Source organism: Streptopelia decaocto, assembly GCF_964273445.1.
Source record: "Streptopelia decaocto genome assembly, chromosome: 7".
Classification (NCBI taxonomy): domain Eukaryota; kingdom Metazoa; phylum Chordata; class Aves; order Columbiformes; family Columbidae; genus Streptopelia; species Streptopelia decaocto.
In genome coordinates, this window is record NC_138661.1 from 11,606,038 (window position 1) to 11,623,926 (window position 17,889).

The 17,889-nt window shown below is 39.8% G+C and overlaps 1 protein-coding gene across 9 annotated transcripts in view; it reads left to right on the plus strand.

The window, feature by feature from the left end:
• Positions 1 to 17,889, plus strand: part of CDC42BPB (CDC42 binding protein kinase beta) — a 96,770-nt gene that overhangs the window by 75,176 nt on the left and 3,705 nt on the right. For 2 of the 9 annotated variants that reach the window (XM_082059454.1, XM_082059458.1), the window contains 14 exons: positions 2,897 to 3,033; positions 3,196 to 3,234; positions 3,607 to 3,746; positions 5,330 to 5,411; positions 8,703 to 8,919; positions 9,319 to 9,381; positions 12,727 to 13,323; positions 15,706 to 15,803; positions 15,915 to 15,999; positions 16,152 to 16,272; positions 16,361 to 16,478; positions 17,400 to 17,438; positions 17,571 to 17,673; positions 17,766 to 17,836. In XM_082059454.1, coding sequence (XP_081915580.1) covers positions 2,897 to 3,033; positions 3,196 to 3,234; positions 3,607 to 3,746; positions 5,330 to 5,411; positions 8,703 to 8,919; positions 9,319 to 9,381; positions 12,727 to 13,323; positions 15,706 to 15,803; positions 15,915 to 15,999; positions 16,152 to 16,272; positions 16,361 to 16,478; positions 17,400 to 17,438; positions 17,571 to 17,673; positions 17,766 to 17,836 — 1,910 coding nt within the window. Of the gene's footprint in view, positions 1 to 2,896; positions 3,034 to 3,195; positions 3,235 to 3,606; positions 3,747 to 5,329; positions 5,412 to 8,702; positions 8,920 to 9,318; positions 9,382 to 12,726; positions 13,324 to 15,705; positions 15,804 to 15,914; positions 16,000 to 16,151; positions 16,273 to 16,360; positions 16,479 to 17,399; positions 17,439 to 17,570; positions 17,674 to 17,765; positions 17,837 to 17,889 lie in introns of those variants that run through there. The other 7 variants (XM_082059460.1, XM_082059461.1, XM_082059455.1 and 4 more) reach the window with 6 other exon arrangements.

The following is a 17,889-nucleotide window of genomic DNA, read 5'->3' on the forward strand; positions in this document are numbered from 1 at the left end:
CATGAGAGTTCTGAAGTCAAAGAATTAATATAAGCCCTCATGGTTTCTTTTCATATTGCTAATTAATTCTGCTACCATTAGCGGTGTTAATAGTGTGAGTTGGGGAGGCAGGCAAGGCAGGACTCTTCTGTCTCTGTTTTGTGAAAGACTCTGGAATGCTCTGGTAACATGGATCCAAGTCTACCTATTTTGTGCAATCTTGATCATATAGGTTGGGAGGACCATTTGCTTGTTTTTTTCAGCCTGTAGCCTGTCTCGCTGTCCTTTAGTTTTATTTAAAATGCTTTTTCTGATGCATGTGTCCCTATTGAATTCCTCGTTTGACTATATGGAGGTATTTTTCTTTGCACATAACTTACCTGTGTCTTGATTAGACACATGAACTCGGGAAGTAGCCCACAACTCTGTTGGAGACACTACAGTATAAATAACCTTATTGTATTTCTGTGCCCAGCTCAGTTCTAGCTAGTGACGCCCTCTCCACTGACACCTTCAGTATCATTTTCAGATTGGCTCATTTGCCCTTCAGGGCTTTTTTCCTGGCAGATCTCCTGGTGACAGTTCTTCCCCAGGAGCACCTATCGCTCTGCCAGCACCTGCCCCGGGGCTGCCTTTTGTTTCCTGCTGCTGACAGTTCTGAACTCTAGCTTTGTGTCTCTTCCTGCAAGTTTGAAATGGTCTTTTTCCCCTAGTGTAGCTATCAATTTTGCTCTTTTTTTTTTTCTCATGTATTTTGATTGAGCTCTGCATCATTAATTTTCCAGTTTGCCTCTTCTACTCCAGATCTTGATAGCTACAGAAAAAAAATAGAATCACATCGACATAAGAATAGAGATGATTCCAGCAGAACAAACCTTTGCCATGTTCTACTCCTAATCACTTGCTTTTCTCAATTTCTCCTCTTTGTAATGATGGAGAGTAGCTAAAATACAGCTGCAGTTCCAGAGGCCCGTGGAACTGGTGATATCCTGTGGATTTTCCCAATTCTGCAACCGATGTGCCTTGATACACACAGTCCCAAATAATAGTGATGTTTTCTGAAAGAACTGAATTTATTATCTGGTCTTGGGGAGCACCTACAGTACTTGACATGTATGACTTGTTGGTACCTCTGTCCTCCTGGGAGCAGCCTGCAGCTCGAAGAATGAGCCAGGCAGGCTGCTCTGGGCTGCTCTCCTGCTGGCTGCTCCCTCGGCCTCAGGAGGAGGAGGAGGTTTGTAGCCCAGTCCATGGCTCTGGCAGAGGCAGGCAGTTTCCAGATTTTCTGGAATGCTTTGACCCTTTGTAATTATGGGACTAGATGTGTGTCAAGGGTTTGATTGCAGGGTGACAATAAAACCGTGGCAGATGTATTGTTAACCCTCTCTCCCCCTGCTTGCCTCTTCAGCACCTCCCTCTCCCCCCTTCCCACTCAGGGCAGGCGATCGGGAGGGAAAGAAGGACAGAGAGAAGAGAGTTGGAAAAATTAAAAATGTTTTACTAATGCTACTAGTAAGAATAGAGAAAATTATACAAAACATACAAAACCAATCTTGAAAGTCCCAGCAACTGCAGAGCCGGCACCTGAAATCCTGGACTGGACTCTGCAGCCAACCGGAGCTGGATTCAATCTGTCACTAGGCCTCAGCTCGCAGGGACGACTAGCAAGGTCCTCTCCCTATGTCGACCATAAGGAAAAAGGGATGAAATCCTCATGATCTCCCACTTTTATATGAAGTATTCACATGAATGGGATGCTATACTCAGTGGGTCAGTTTCTTGGTCACCTGTTTTCTCATTGCCCCTCTCGCAAGAGGTACATCCATCCTTATCAATAACCTTGCATTCCATTGCTATGTTTACCAAAACATGTGTCTGGTTCTCCAGTAAAATGCAGCTAATATGAAAGCTTTAGCTGACAGGCAAATTCACTAAAAGAGAAACTTGTTTTTAACAAAACCAGGACAATGTGCATGAGGTATCTGCCAGATGAGAACATGGTGAGGAGGACGCATAGGACAGGTGACAGTGCCAGGCTGCTCTCCCACCGCCTTACCAAAGTGTTGGTAGGAACAGGGCAGCTGGGACAAAGCAGGCAAAATCTCTGGGGGTCAAATGCCTCGATATAACATGGTTAGTTCATTCTGCAGTTCTTGCAGTATGTCCCATGTGAAGGGGTGTATATTCTGGGTTTTTTCTGTGTATGGCTTCTGTGCAAAGTGCTCTATAGATGAGAGACCTAGAGACCTCTGTGCCTCTCGTACAGCACAAAGTGGTATAAATGGCAAGAAAGGATGCAATGATTAGTATTCATGTTTGCTCCTTATTTGAACTCTGAGGCGTATATATGCCCCTTTCACCACACAGCATTTCAGTCCTTGTTCCCTGGTTTCTACTTTATTTTGCGTTCAAGTCTGTTGCGGGTGTTTAACAGTTTAACCCTTTCTATTTTTTTTGGTCAGTTTAGTTTTACTTTGTCTTTGCAGTATTCTTGCATAGTTGGATCAAATTAAACTACTATATTTATCTTGTATCCTATCAGTGCCCTAATATTTTTATTCCTCCTTTATTAATACTTTTTCTCTTCTGTGACGGGGTTAGTTGCTGCTTAACACCAATGACACTGTCCAACTCCTTTCTCCTGGAAAGCTGTTTCATGAGTTACCTTGAAATGTGGATTCAGTTCCATCCCTTCATGGAAGTAATAGGCTTCAAATAGAAAATAAAAAGACTTAGAAGAGTCTCATACAATACCTAGGTGTGTTCACTCTGTTAGCATAGTGGTCTGTTGCAATATTTGACTGCCAGTTTCGGTGTGATTGATTAATTTGCTGAGCCTAAGGGCAGACTACGTTGATCTCCTGTTACAATTGACTCATACACGCATTTCACTGTGAATTTTCTCTTTTGTACTTAGTGTGTTCATTTGCATGCCATGTTTCCTGCAAGGATAGTGCACCTCAGGTCTGCCCCATACCCCCTGAGCAAGCCAAAAGGCCTCTCGGAGTAGATGTGCAAAGAGGAATAGGAACCGCCTATAAAGGTTATGTCAAGGTAATAGTCTTTTGTTCTTGGACAAGAGAAGAATACTAAACCTCACTTACAGCCTTGCAGCTTAGAACCTCTAAGTATGTTTAAACAAATCTTCTAAATTGTGCTAAAGCCTTAAGGCTTTTTGTGCCATCTATGTAACTTATTTAACCTTCGTTGCTTTAGATGTGGGAGAAACGGTTGGTTTTACTGCAAGAGCTAAAGGTTAGTGGATTAGCAGCTACGATGTTCATAAGCAGCAAGGGGGGAAAAGCGTGCTTTAAGGAAGAATTTCTATCGTTGATGTAAGCATAATATAAAAGGTGAACTGTCCTACCATTTTGGCATTTCTGGAATATACAAGCCCTGTTGTTTGTCCTAATACTAGTTAATATATTTATTAAACTGTAACAGGGAATGGTTGAACTTAAGGGAAAAATTATTTCTTGATTGCTTGACATTTTCACTCCGTTTTGAAGGGCAAGCAGAACGTGTTCTAATTCCATTGATCTGAGTGTATGCTTTTCTAAATGTCTCGGCTTTCTGTGTCTACTACATGTGCTTACATTTAATAAGCAATCAGTTATTTTTACGCAGGTCCCAAAGCCTACAGGAGTTAAGAAAGGGTGGCAGAGGGCTTACGCAGTTGTCTGTGACTGTAAACTGTTCTTATATGATGTGCCTGAAGGAAAATCCACCCAGCCTGGAGTTGTTGCAAGTCAAGTCTTGGATCTCAGGTTTGTATTATTATGACAGAGTAGAAATCCTCTGTATTTTTTTCCTAACAGGAATATGTATTTATAGTACGTAAGAAACATGAAGCTCATGAGAGCTCTGTTCTGAGAAGACCTGTGTGTTCTGTATATAGACTGCAGCTAAGTTTAGGCTGAACAAGTTGGCTCAACAAGAAGTCACTTTAGTGACTTTATAGTCATTTATACTACAGTCACTAATATTTACAGTATTAGCATCCTCCTTCCTAGAATTCCATGCGCAGACATGGAAAACAAATAGACTTTGGTGGATTGGTTTTTCACCTCCCTGCACTCTGACCTGAACACTGATTCACAGATCATCCCCTAACCAGTAGTTTCAGGAACAGTAGAAAAACTGAAGTAATCTGCGGAAAAACACTGACTAATTTACAGTGCAAGTGGCTCTGACCCTGCCTTTTCACAGGAGTCATTTTTTCTTGGTGAACCATTTGAACCACCAAACAATGTCTACAAAAGATCTGAGACTTACATTGATCTGAGTAACCAAAAAGGTTGTTTTTTTTTAAATTTCGATTTATGGAAATACCAAGACAATATAATACCTTTTGATGTTACAGCACCTTCTGTCTCTGTTGAACATAAAGCTTGCATTCACAAGCACCTTGGTTTATATTTTTTCCAGACAGCACTACCATGGGGTTGCACCATTACTGGTACTCTGTTCTCACACTTATTTTCTGAGACCCATCAGTGTCAGCTCTCTCTGACACGCTGGCAGTGGGAGCAGAAGCATTGGGAGTATTGCAGATAACAACATTCCCATCAGTACGTTGCTTGGAGCAGCTCAGCCAGATATTCTACCAACTGTCCCATGCTTTATCTGCTTATTGTAGCTGCCTCTTTGAGTCTGTCTTCTGAGGATTCTTCAATGTTTTAATAGACGTTCACCACCACAGCTATGAATTCTAGCATGGACAAGTTTCAGACATTAATGTCATCTTTACACTAACATTGGCAATTATGGTGATCAACTTGGTCAAATTCAGTTTCAAAAGGCTTGTGTAGACAAGCCCTCTGGGGTGGAGCACTCTGAAATGCAAAAGTTATTCTGATGTCTGTTTATTTTACTGTAATAGAGAATAAAATCTATCTGTTTTGAAAACCCTTATTTGAATCCCACAGACTATAATTATGTTGCCAAGAGCTTTTTATGTGATTTTTCTTTTTTTCCAAAGGCCCCTCTCTTGCTACACATTGAGGTATGAATTATTCATTTCTAATGTGTCTGCTGGGCTGGAAGAGCAATATTCTTGCTGCTAATTGTAGAATAGGTGTGGTCGGTAAACCAAAACTACAGAAAGCCACCCCACTTAGCTTCAGGTGGACTGAGTTACACGTACTGGATGCTGTAGAAACATAACTAAAGCTTGTGAGTTGTTTGAGTTGAGGACGGTTAGAGCATAACAAAGCGGTGACGGCATTTGTGGCCTCTGTGCGGTGTTAGGAGATTGCAGCCTATCGAAACAGTTGTGATATGGGTTAGATTTTGCTGATTAACATTAGTGTGTGCCTGTCTGTGATTCTCTTGCTCTCTTTCTTACTAGAGATGAAGATTTTTGTGTGAGCTCTGTCCTGGCGTCGGATGTAATACATGCAACTCGCAAAGACATCCCTTGTATATTCAGGGTATGGCTGCCAATTTACTCTTAGAGAAAATACAAGTGGTTTGTGTTGGTAGTGAAATATGTTATCTATATTTAATGTTTATTAATTTATGCAGAAGTATAAGAATTTACAAGGCATACTGCAATGTGTAGAAAAACAATATAATACTTTTCTTACAACTGAACTATAAAGAACAAAGTTATCCTTATCTTGCTGCTTCCTTGTGTATAAAGTTTGGCTTATTTTTATTTTCTTGATTATAATTCAGTATATTTTCATCTCCCCTTCCATTGGTCTTACCAGATCCTGTTCTTTCTTTCTTGGCTTTGGAGGACTCTTGCTTAGTAACTGATGCTGTAACATCAGAGTAGGCTGAAGCTGGGTTGTGTTCACTGATTCTAGTTTGCCATGTATTGTCTTGTATAAAAACATACAGCTGATGTTTCAGTTTCCTTAACTTTGTATTTAAGTATAGTAGAAGAAAAAAAAAAAAAGAGAGAAAATAATTAGCTTAGTTCTAATATTATCTTTGATATATGTTCTATCTGAATGCTGTATTTAGTTTTTAAAACCTAGCAAGGAAGTTCCTGTTGTTATGTGAATTATATTTAATTTGAAATTTTAAAATACAGAGAAGAGTACATTAGTAGCCAATATCTATAATCCCTTGCATTTGAATACAGAAACTGTTCTCAGCATCCTGATCCTCAGTCTTTTAGAATCAAATCAGTGGAACACAGAAGCCAAAGAGCTGACAGTCACATGTGATCCCAGTCATTTGGTCCTTCAGAGTTCTACATATAGGAAATGTCTTGGCTGCTTGAATGCTGCTGTGGCTTTGCTTTTCTGCTTTTTCTGTAGAAATGTTTTCTGCAGTGGATTTTCATCCTTTAGTTTACTACTACTTTTTCTTTCATTTTTCTCTTGTTTCTAAATGTTTTGTTTTATTCCCATCTGTCTGCTCTCTTCTCAAATGAGTGAATGTGGAATACTATGGGAAAGGGCTTCCAAGGAGAGAAAACGAGCTATGTAGAATGGTGGTTGATTCATTTACGAACACGGCATCCATACGGTTTAGCCTGCTTGACTTGCTTCTCTAATCTCTGCCTGCAGTTTTGAACTGAAAAGGTACCTAAGAAAAAAGCTTCTGTCAGATATCCCCATGTAAGAATACTTGTTTGGATAGACATGACCAAGTGGCTGCACGGTTTGATCCAGATGCTAAAGAGATTTGATAAATTAACTAGAAGCCTGCTGTGGGGTTATATCTATTTAGATACCCTGCTGACAGGGACCAGAGAAGGTGCTGACAAAGTCCACCTCTTTTCTCAGCTTTATGTCCTTCAAAGGAAGGAATTCCTGAAACTGGAAATCAGTGATATCTGATGCAAGACAGTCTATTTTCTGCATTTCATTTAATTCTAGATTTGCATCCTGCTGACATAATGACATAGAGTGGCTTCTGTGCAAGAGTTAAAGCTCTTACTTTTCATCATCTGTGTAAAAATGTGGTCCTTCTTTCATGTATATTATTTCATGTAACACATAATGATATTGATGGCCCACCAAAGACAGATTTTCGTTTGTTTTGGATCTTCCACCGACAGAAAGCAACACCAGAATGCTGCCAGACGCTAAAATATTCCCAGCTCTAACCCCGCCTCCCCCCATGAAATCAAGAAGAGGAAGAACATGTCTCAAACTCAAACATCTCTCCTTGGTAACCAGTCCTTAAAGCTGCGTGTCAGGCCGTCCTGGCATCCAGACACTGCAGTCTAAGTGCTGCCATCAATACATTTTTAATAATAGCGTGAGAGTATCTTTAGCGGAGTCCTTCCACTGCCTCGCAGTTTGAGTTAAGAAGCCTCGAGTTTCATAGAAAATGCTGGATTTTGGTATGATGGATTATGCTAGGTAAATTATAACCAACTTCTCCTGTTTTTTTTCCTGCATTTGACTGCTTGTAAGATGCCACCTTCAAAAGACTGAGGAGTAATACATCATGGTACTTCAAAGAGAAAACCATAGCTGAAGTCTGGTTTGGTTTTGTTTACAGATATAGAAATATTATCCATTATGCATCAATCCATCTTTAAAATATGAATGCTTAGTTAGAGTTTAGAGCAGAGCTTGATGCAGAATAATAGTGAGCTACGAACAGTTGCAAACTATTCCATTCTTTTCCTACTGCTCTTCACTTTTGCCTTACTTCTGGAGTCTGTCTTTGGCATCCTGTTGTTGAAAGCTTACTTTCAGTTGTGTGGTTTTGGTTCTGTTGTTTGTTTTGGTTGGTTGTTGTTTTTTTTTTTTTCTTTAAGATGAATATTCTTGCTTAATTCACTCTTTCAGGAAGTGTATGTTGTGTAACCACATCATCCATCTTTATGGTGATTTTCTTATCAAGGCACGTAAGCTGAAGATGTGTTATTCCGTGTATGAATAGTCATAGCCTTCAGTTTTGCGCATTTCTACCTTTGCTCCTTTTTTCTGTTTAACTGTTGTTATTCTAAGGGTCTGTTGTGAGGGATGATACTGGCTGGGGGCCTGTTTGTGGCTGAAAGCAAAATTCCATGATCTCTTGCTTCCTACAATCTCTCCAGACAGACTACAGCACTAATATTCAGAACTACTAAGTGCATACTTTGGCCAACAGAAAGTTCCTGGGTCATTTTTCCATTCAGAATATGTTCTACTTTGAGATCTATGAGACAATTTCCCTGAAAATTAAGTGAAGCCATTGCAATTTTCTTTTAACTTGGGGAAGCGGGAGAATGCAGGTCTCAAAATATGTTCCTCCAGAGCTTTGAATGCAGATATGATGTGCTTTTCCCCCTGGACAAATATTTTGAAAATTAAGTAGCAAAATCAAAATCTAGACCTGATTGTAGCAATGCCATTGAGTTTAAATGCATCTGACTCGGAAAGCACATGTGGCATTTTCAATAAGTTATTACAAGATGGTGGGGGAGGGATCAGGACACATCACAGAATGCTACTGAAATTCCAGTTCAGAGCAGGAAGGAGCCCTTTGCTGGCATATATTGGTTATTGTAGGAAAGGAATGTAGTGTTCCTTGCCCATATTTTAGGATTCAGAATGACTAAGGAAAACTGAGTATTTTTAAACAAAACCAGAGGCTTGTGCATTTTTTCAAAGCACTGTGGCCATATTACTTCCGTGCACACCACTCAGGTACATGATCACATTGTTATGAAAAAGTACAGTTTGCTTTCACAGTTTTGCGAAGTATGTAATACTGACCAAAAGGACTTTTATTCTCTTACTCATTTATTTTTCTCTGTCTTTTAAAAGGTGACAGCCTCTCTCTTAGGTTTGCCTTCAAAGTCTTGTTCTCTACTGATCCTGACAGAAAATGAGAATGAGAAGAGAAAGTGGGTTGGAATCCTAGAAGGGCTGCAGTCTATCCTGCACAAAAACAGACTGAAAAACCAGGTTGTGCATATTCCACAAGAAGCCTATGACAGTACACTGCCTCTTATTAAAGCAAGTTTAGCTGCTGCTATTGTAGGTATGTTTTTTTTGACTTAAAACTGTGTGAGAGTTGCTGGAACTTTTAGATAGGCTTCTGTAATGAGAGCACTGACACCTTGAAATAAATTCCTCAGCTAAATTCCTTCACAGGAATTTAATAACAGGGCGGGGGGTGGGGGGGGGAATGCTAATCTTGCACTGATATTCAAATCTCTTCATCTACTGAGAGTAAATAATACTGTTTAGTTGTTTAACAGTTTTTTTTTGCAGTAGGATATATAGTATGCTTTTGACAGACTGTGTGAACTTAATCAAAATTGATTCACTGTTGAAAATCTGTTTGTCCAGAAATTTTTCTAGTTGTTCAAACAGTCTGTTTTAAAGGTAAGATTAATTATAGCAGAATTAATAACCTTTTATTTTCTTCTTGGTTTAGATCGAGATAGAATAGCAATTGGTTCAGAAGAAGGACTGTATGTGATTGAGGTGACCCGTGATGGTGAGTCAGACCGTAATGCATGCAGCAATTACATACAGAATAATGAGCTCCATAACATTTATTGCTGTTATAATATAGGTTACACAACAGCCCTTCATGTATAGTAAGTATTAAGCACTCAGTTAATTGATAAGAAGGAAAAGTGAATGTGAGATATGGGCACTAATTTGGTCATTATCACTACATTCAGTTGACTGGCTGAAATTAAAGGGATGGGTTACTGGGCATATTCTGAAACGTTTGCACCTTAACTGTGTTCCCACAGCAGGCAGCAAAATGCTTCAGCACACAGAGCACGCACGGCACGCACAGCAGAAGTTAATGCATAGTGAATTATCAGGCACTTACTAAATGGCACTTGAATTGAGTGAGAAAAACTTGACATGGGAACAGGCTTGCTCCGAACTGCACCATCAGGGACTTAAACTGGCATGAATTACAAGTTAGACAGCCAGCACAAGCAACGCAAGAGTTTATAGACTTTCCATTAAAGCTACCATGTATCATTGTCTGTTTCTTCCAGAAATTTGACAATCACCCGTATTGTTTCAGACCAGTGGTGGCCAAAGCAAAAGCCTTGCTTGCCCCTTTTCATTATTTCCCTGACCCCACGCTTCCTCCTGAACCTGCTTTTTCCTTTCTCTTCTTAATCCACTCTGCCCTCTGCATTGGGAAGAGTGGGATCAGTTTAGCCTGTTCTTTCTGAAGACTTCTCATGCCCTTGCCAGAAATTCACACAGAGCATCCTCCAGGTACCACAGCAAAGCGTGCTGCATTCACTGGGCAAGGCAGGCGTAATTCCTCTATCACTGAATTATTAGGCATCACAGCTAAGGCCTTTCCTTTTGACCTGTTATAGTGAGCACAAATACAAATAGCAATGGGAGATGTGTCTCGGTATGGTAGGGGAAGTGTGGAGGCCGAAAGGATTACTAGCACATGAACATGGGGATTGGTTTGGGTCAATCCATACAAAATGCAGTTTTAACCATGGAAACGCAAATAACAAGTCTGGCTAATTTTGCCATCTTCTTCCAAGATAAGATACTCTTAACAAACAAACAAAAAAATGAAACAACTAGCTGAGTTAAACTGAATTTCTAGAAGTTAAATAATCGATTTCTAAGAAGCAATGCAGATTTGAAATACAATTATCTGCTACTGTTTATCCTCTTTCAGGTTACCGTAGGAAGTATTAGTTTTTTCTTTCTCTCTGATTTCAAAAGCGCCAAACATATGCTCATGAATTCCATGCCTTTTCATAACATTCTTATAACTCCTAAGGCACTAATAAGTTTAGACAACACACTGATTCCATACTTTTTTGTGGTATAAGAGGTAACAGCCTTACCCATCTGATAGGATTGTTTCTAACAAAACGCCTAATGTTTTATTCGGTTTATAACCTCTGAGCTTCTGTTCTTCTGATATCTTTGACTATCTGGGAGTTGAGGATATTGAGGTCAGTGGTGCCTACTTTGGAAAAATTACCAGGGCACTCTTGAAATGTCCCTTTGCCTGTTTTTAGTCATTGTTATTCAAATTTTTTAAAAAAATCTGTAAATTTAAGACTTGAAGGAAGAATTTTAATTTCCTTTTTCAATGCAATTTAGTTTGTGGCTATTTTAAATTTAATTGCAGTCATGCTAAAACTTCCATTTCAATGTAAAATAAAGCAGTTAAATGTTATCGCTTCCTCTTCCATAGAATAAACCAGTGCCCAGTTCCAGGAGAAACTGCTTTATACATGGACACAGCAGATATTTGAAATTCCTTTTAGCAGCAATAAATTCCATTCCTTTGAGTAAACTTCCAGTGGTCACTATTCTTTAAGTACTTAGATATAAACATAACTTTAGATGCAAGTAATTCCAGACATTCCAGGACAGCTTCTTGCACAAAAGCAAATTATAAATTTAATTTAAACATTCGTTTCATAAAGGAACAATTATCTGCATCACTGTATCATATGTAAATGTGAAAATGAATTATCAATTTTGGTTTTAAGTTAAAAGAGGTTTTACATTTTTCTATGGCCAGTTCTGTGTGTTAATAGTATTTTTATAAATCATACCGTCTTTTTCATTTTATGGCAGTTGTAATATTCAGTGTTAATTAACTGCCAGCTGTTTATACCGAAGATCTTTGGTCAGAATGTTACTTAGTTCCTGACAAATAAACTCAACTGTAGGCTGGAGCTAAGGAAGAAAAAGGATCTGTTTGTGGCAAAATTCCAACAGCTGGTTGTTCCATAGGATATTTCTTCAGATGTATCGTCTCTTTGTGTGACTGGGCAAACGCCACAAAAACACTAAACAGCTGAAGTATTTCTTATAGGTTTATAGGATTTGCTAACTTGGCTAGGCTACTCAACTATTACTGAAAAAAATGCATGTAATTTCCAGTTAATGTTTCTTTTTTTTATTATCATTCACAAATCTTTTGAATGCATTCTGCTAACAAAAAATGAAAGTGATATTTTTATATAATTGGCTTATGCATATGATATATTATGTTTCCTAGTTTGGAGTAGCTTTGTCTCTTCTGTTTGTACCCCGTGAAATAAATACTCACTGCTTTCTTGAAAGTGCCAATACACCCACGTTCCCCAAAGCAGAACACATTATACCTGACCCCATTAACTGTCTCAGTCTAACCCAGTTTTAAAAAAACCTTTCAACGATGAAGACTCCCCAGCTTCCACAGGTAACCTAAGTAGTCTTTACTGCGAGAAGGCTTTTCCTGGTGCCTGTCTGAAACTTCTCTTCCTACAGCTTAGGCCCATTCCTACTTACCCTTTCCCCAGCACACACGGCATTTTTTGCTTTTCGCTATAGTTGGTTAACATCCAATTAATGTACTGCTTTTGTGTTTGCCAGCAGTACGGCCTTTTATATCCCCAGTTCTCAGCATTAAATACTCTGTGTTTCCTTCTCTTTGCGTTCTGCTAATTTGATCTTCCTCCATAATTTACCGAAGATGCTGATGTTTTTTTGAAGGTGGGACCAGTTTCAGAACGTGTACCATCTTGCAGTGAACAGATAGTAGAGATATTATTATATAATTTCTTTTCTCCATTTATCCCAGATGTTAGGCAGCCTTTCCCTACAAAGTGTCACTGAAGCGAGACTTTATATCCATAGAGAGAGTTACAGGAATGCTTTGTTTCATTATTTGTTCTGACAATTAATAACGGAGCGCTGAATGTGTGTAATAAGTGCTCTTTCCTCTCTGGTACATGTCTGTGTTTAGATTTGTTTTCAGACGTCGGTGTTTAACGCTGCGGCGTTTCCAGGCCCAATGGTTTTCTTGTGTAACTTACGGCAGTTCTCGTTTTCTTCGCAGTGATAGTCCGAGCTGCTGACTGCAAGAAGGTGTACCAGATAGAGCTTGCTCCCAAAGAGAAAATCATCATCCTCATCTGCGGTCGGAACCACCACGTTCACCTTTACCCCTGGGCCTCTCTGGATGGGTCGGAAGGAAACTTTGACATTAAGCTTGCAGAAACTAAAGGCTGCCAATTGATTACAACTGGAACACTAAAGAAGAATTCTGCGACTTGTTTGTTTGTGGCTGTCAAACGACAGGTTTTTTGCTATGAAATTCACAGAACTAAACCCTTCCACAAAAAAGTCAGTGAAATTCAGGCTCCAGGAACTGTGCAGTGGATGACAGTGTTCAAGGACAAGCTCTGTGTTGGCTACCAGTCTGGGTTCTCTCTGTTGACCATCCAGGGAGATGGACAATCTATAAGCCTGGTAAATCCTAATGACCCCTCGCTTATCTTCCTCTCACAGCAGTCTTTTGACGCCCTTTGTGCTGTGGAGCTCAGTAATGAGGAATACCTGCTTTGCTTCAGCCATATGGGAGTATACGTCGATTCGCAAGGTCGAAGGTCACGCATGCAGGAACTAATGTGGCCTGCAACTCCTGTTGCCTGTAGTATGTATATGTTTTTCTGTTGCCATATCCCTGTTGCTGCTTTACTTGTCTAAAAAATAATCAGCATTGTATTCTATTTTGCTTCGGTTTGTCTTTCAATATCTACAGTTTAAGTTTTGATGAGTTAACAGCATACACAATTCTTCCTGGTGGTAGTTTTGGACTTGGCGATCTCCTGGGCTGAGATCCTGGATGCTGCAAGAAAAGAAGCTCTGTCTTGTTACAGGACACAGAAGAACAAGTAATGGAATGGAAAATATTTTTTATGGAGAGTAGTCCTGGAGGCAGGACAGTGCAAGACAACTGGGCTGTGAAATTCTGTAAAGATTTTTGCTCCCCTAGAGAGTGTAAACGTCCAGTTTGTAGGGCATCTTCTGGGTCCTGGACTCAAATTACAATAGAAAGTTGAAATGTAACTGCAACTCTAAAGGTTCATAGAGGTAACAAAATAAGAGGTAAAAATACTGCTTTTGGCAGAAGTGGTTGCAATTTTTCTCGTATCGGTTTTATTTTTAGGGGAAGAATTTCCAATAATAACATAGGCAGGTAGAAGGTAATTTTTCAACTGAACTGCTCTGCTCTTTTCAGGCACATTGTTTTATCAGCTAGTTAGAATGGAAGCACATGTGGAGCATTTTTCGGTATTCCGTAGTCAATGATAAAGTTCCTGATAAAACCAGGATTTCTGTTTGGAGCTCAAATAGCAATTAAAGTGTTTTGAATGATTGAAAGCAAGAAATAGCTTTTTGTTTAAATAGTAGATCTAGCAGTCGGTTTGATCAGGCCAGGCCCTAACAGTGGTTTGTTTAGTTTTAATTGTCTTGAACTGAAATTGTTTGCTTGCTTTACTCTGACCTAGTTCTGTACAGCAGTCTAAAGCAAAGGCCCAAGGAAGTACTGTGGTTGTGAATTTACTTTAAAATGCCATTAGCTAAAGCTAATATTTCCTTTTCCTTTATCAGCTTTACAGTTATTTTGCATTTTAGCAAACTAGGCATGCTAGTTAATTGTTTTGTCTGTTATTATTAGAAGCTGTTCTTACTGTAAACTATTTTATAGCATTCTAGTATGTGCAGCTCTGAGTGGCGTTGGCCTAGGCCTGTTTTTGTAGAAAGAGCAACTTTGTCTGCTACCAAAGGAAACTGCGTTGCTTTTCTTTTCATTAGCCTTTTCCTCCCTCCTCAGTCCTGGTGGCTGTCACTGGTGTTGGTGGCTTTTTTTTTTTTAACTGTCCCATCAGGAGATCATCATAGTGGAAATAGTTCTCTCCCTGTTGCAGTTTCTGCTGTGGTGAAGGACCATGTTGAGGAGAGGTTGTAGGATACAATGGAGAATTTCTCTTGGGGGGATTCAGCCCCCTCATGCTGGGAGAGGCCAAGCAGAAGCAGTTGGTGTTTCTCTCTGGTGCTCAGTGGCCTCCCTTGATGTGGACATCCAAGTCAACCATGACCTCATACAATAAATACTTGACCAAAAGTCACTTTTGGGATATGTATTTCTGAGACCTGTCCAAGGCTTTCTGGGAACAAGTTTAAAAAAATAGCACCACAACTGTTACTTCAGTTCTTCTAAGAAGATTCTGTGATTTGTTTAGTGTCCTACTGGGTTATTTTCCTTTTGTTTATTGAAGCAGCTCTTTTCTCTATTAAATCCCATAAATTTCTAGTAACTGCTCTTTATATCAGGACACAGTTTTTATATGAGCAGAAGCATGCTGATATGAAGCTCTAGGGACCTCTGCTTTTCATTTGACCTAAAATAAACTTGTCTGCTGATACCTTTTATGCTTTTTTTGAAAAAAAAAAAAAATGAAAAGAGAAGGCGAGTTGTGGGCTTTAAGCCTTGTGACATTTTTCTGTTAACCTGATGAAAGCAACCCATACATGAATATCTAAAGCTAGATAATTGTTAGCAAAAGAGGAAGGAAATTGAGAACAGATTCGCATCATGACTTCATGACCCACCTCGCAGATGGTGGCCCTCTCTTTTCCTCTTCACACAGCAGATGTATAGTTAGTTTGCCGCTTCCGAAATGAAGTAATCTGCATCTGTAGAAAAGCTAGCTGCTCAGTTCCCACCAAGCAGCAAATCTGTATGCATCTGAAAACTTCAGATGTCATTGTGCAATTTCATGAAATCATAATTTGAAGTTTAAAAATACTGAAAGGGTCAAATTTAAATCTTTCCATGATGCTGGCAGTTGTCGTTAGCAAATCTATTATCACAAGAATATCTGTTTGAAAGTGGGCTGGGAAGAAGTGTTTTAAAATGCATCTTGCACATGGTGGAAAATTTGTAACTATTGAAATTTGCTCAAATATACGTCAGTTCCAGACTACTGAAAGCACATTAGGGTTTTCTGTTTGTTTTTAATCTATGCAGGTTGCAATTCTTCATATGTAACAGTGTATAGCGAGTATGGTGTTGATGTATTTGATGTTAACACTATGGAATGGGTCCAGACCATCGGCCTGCGAAGGGTAAGTAATTTTCTTTGAATATAGAACTTAATTGGGCTAATTCCAAATGAGATGTTTCTTCACAGTGTACGCTAGGCTTCAGTTAATACTCTGCCTCCTTCCTCAAAACAGATCAGACCATTAAACACGGACGGCACGCTGAATCTTCTTAACTGCGAGCCACCAAGACTAATATATTTCAAGAACAAGTTTGCAGGTGAGTACTGAGCAAGGGGAGAAACAGGAAAATGACGCGAAGCTAACTGGGTAATTTTAAGCAACGTTACCTTTGCATGAGATGAAACTTGTATTGGGTGCGTCTGGGTCAACGTGTACCTATGTATGTGAAATTGCGTTGTGATATTACAGCAGGAGCTGCCCTCAGTGTCCCGGAAACATCTGACAATAGCAAGAAGCAAATGCTTCGAACTAGGAGCAAAAGAAGATTTGTATTTAAGGTTCCCGAGGAAGAGCGATTACAGCAGAGGCGGTAAGAATTTAATTGTGGCATGTAACTTAATATCCATGATGACTTGCAAAGACTGGGAATGCTAATAGCAAAAATCACTCTCTTTTAGGGAAATGCTTAGAGACCCTGAGCTAAGGTCAAAGATGATTTCTAACCCAACGAATTTCAACCACGTGGCTCATATGGGACCAGGAGATGGAATGCAGGTTCTCATGGACCTCCCACTGGTAAAATACATTTAAAAGGGTGGGGTTATATGTGTATTTGTTCTTGCTCAGAAAAACTGTGAAGATGAGCTGTATAGGGTTCAAGTATTATCTCTCTGCAATTTCTTCTAATCATTTTGAGAAAGGTGAACCTTCCTATTGTGCAATGCTTGTAAATCCTGTGCAAGGAAATACTGCTAGCTGACGTATAAATGATAGACTGAAAGAAATAGGTAACACTGCCAGGAGCTTGTTAGTAGTTTTCCAAATAATCAGTCTCTCCTCCTTCCTTTTTCTTGTTTGTCTTCTTAAAATAACAGAACGAATTTCCTTCCCCTTCATCCTCTCAACATTCTGCTCTGATATCACCTCCAACAGGCTTTGAGCACGTCTGTGACATGAGCCCTGACTCTGCTGAAATCTTTCTCCAGAGTGACCATTCCTCACTGCAAGGCTCCCCTCTGCTTTCTTCCTCTTCCTGCCCCTCCTCTGCCTCCCTAGCAAGGGTAGGAGTAGCTACAAACTGTTAGGAGATGGAATGGTGTGCTTGTGGCACTTTGCCAATTCTAGAGCAAAAACAAGGGGGAAAAAAACTAACGCTGTGCAGGTAACTAAAATGCATGTAAGTTGCAGTGCTTTGTAGCATCATATTTTTTTTTTTTATTTTGCATTTAACAAATACAGCATTTTGTGAGCTATTTTAGTGGTAAATCCACGAGAGGAAGGCACAAAGGTACACTTCTGTGTTCTGTACCCTGCGTTTTGCAGCTGCTAGTCAGGCTTTCTCTTGTCCTTCTCCACCAGCCTAGGTGAGGGTGATGAGTTTGTCCTTTCCGCAGGAGGAGGAAGGAAAGCAGAGTCCCTGCCCCTTGAGAGAGGGTTTGCTGGCTGACAGGTTCCCGTGGCTGCTGTGGGGCTTAGTTCTTTCTCTGTCTTTCTCAGGGTTTGTGTCTGTTACTGAAAATATGTGGATGTGGTCAAGTAAGTTGAGAGTTTTTCTACCAACACTGGGTTGTAATATCTTCAAAAGCACAGTAAAGTTTTCATGAGTAACAACTCCTGGTTGGATAGCTTTTGTTACTGGCTAACAAAGGTGTTTCATTTCGACTGCAGAGTGTCCTACCTGCTGCACAGGATGAAAAACCATGTCCATCTTCAGCTAACCTCGCACGACAGCAGCAGAGAAACAAAACCTATATTTCATGGCCCTCGTCAAGTAAGGCTGGAAGCAAGCTTGTCAGTTCTGAGCTATGATTTAGGGCTTTGACAAGAGGTGTAAACCTCCCTATTTTCCTTGGTTCTCTGCAGGCGGCAGTGATGCGGGAGGAGCCGTGCCTTCCCGAAGCATGTCCGATCCTGACCAGGAGTTTGACAAAGAGGTAAAGTAGCTTTTTTTTTTATTAAATGGAGACTTATTATATCCTGTTGCTAT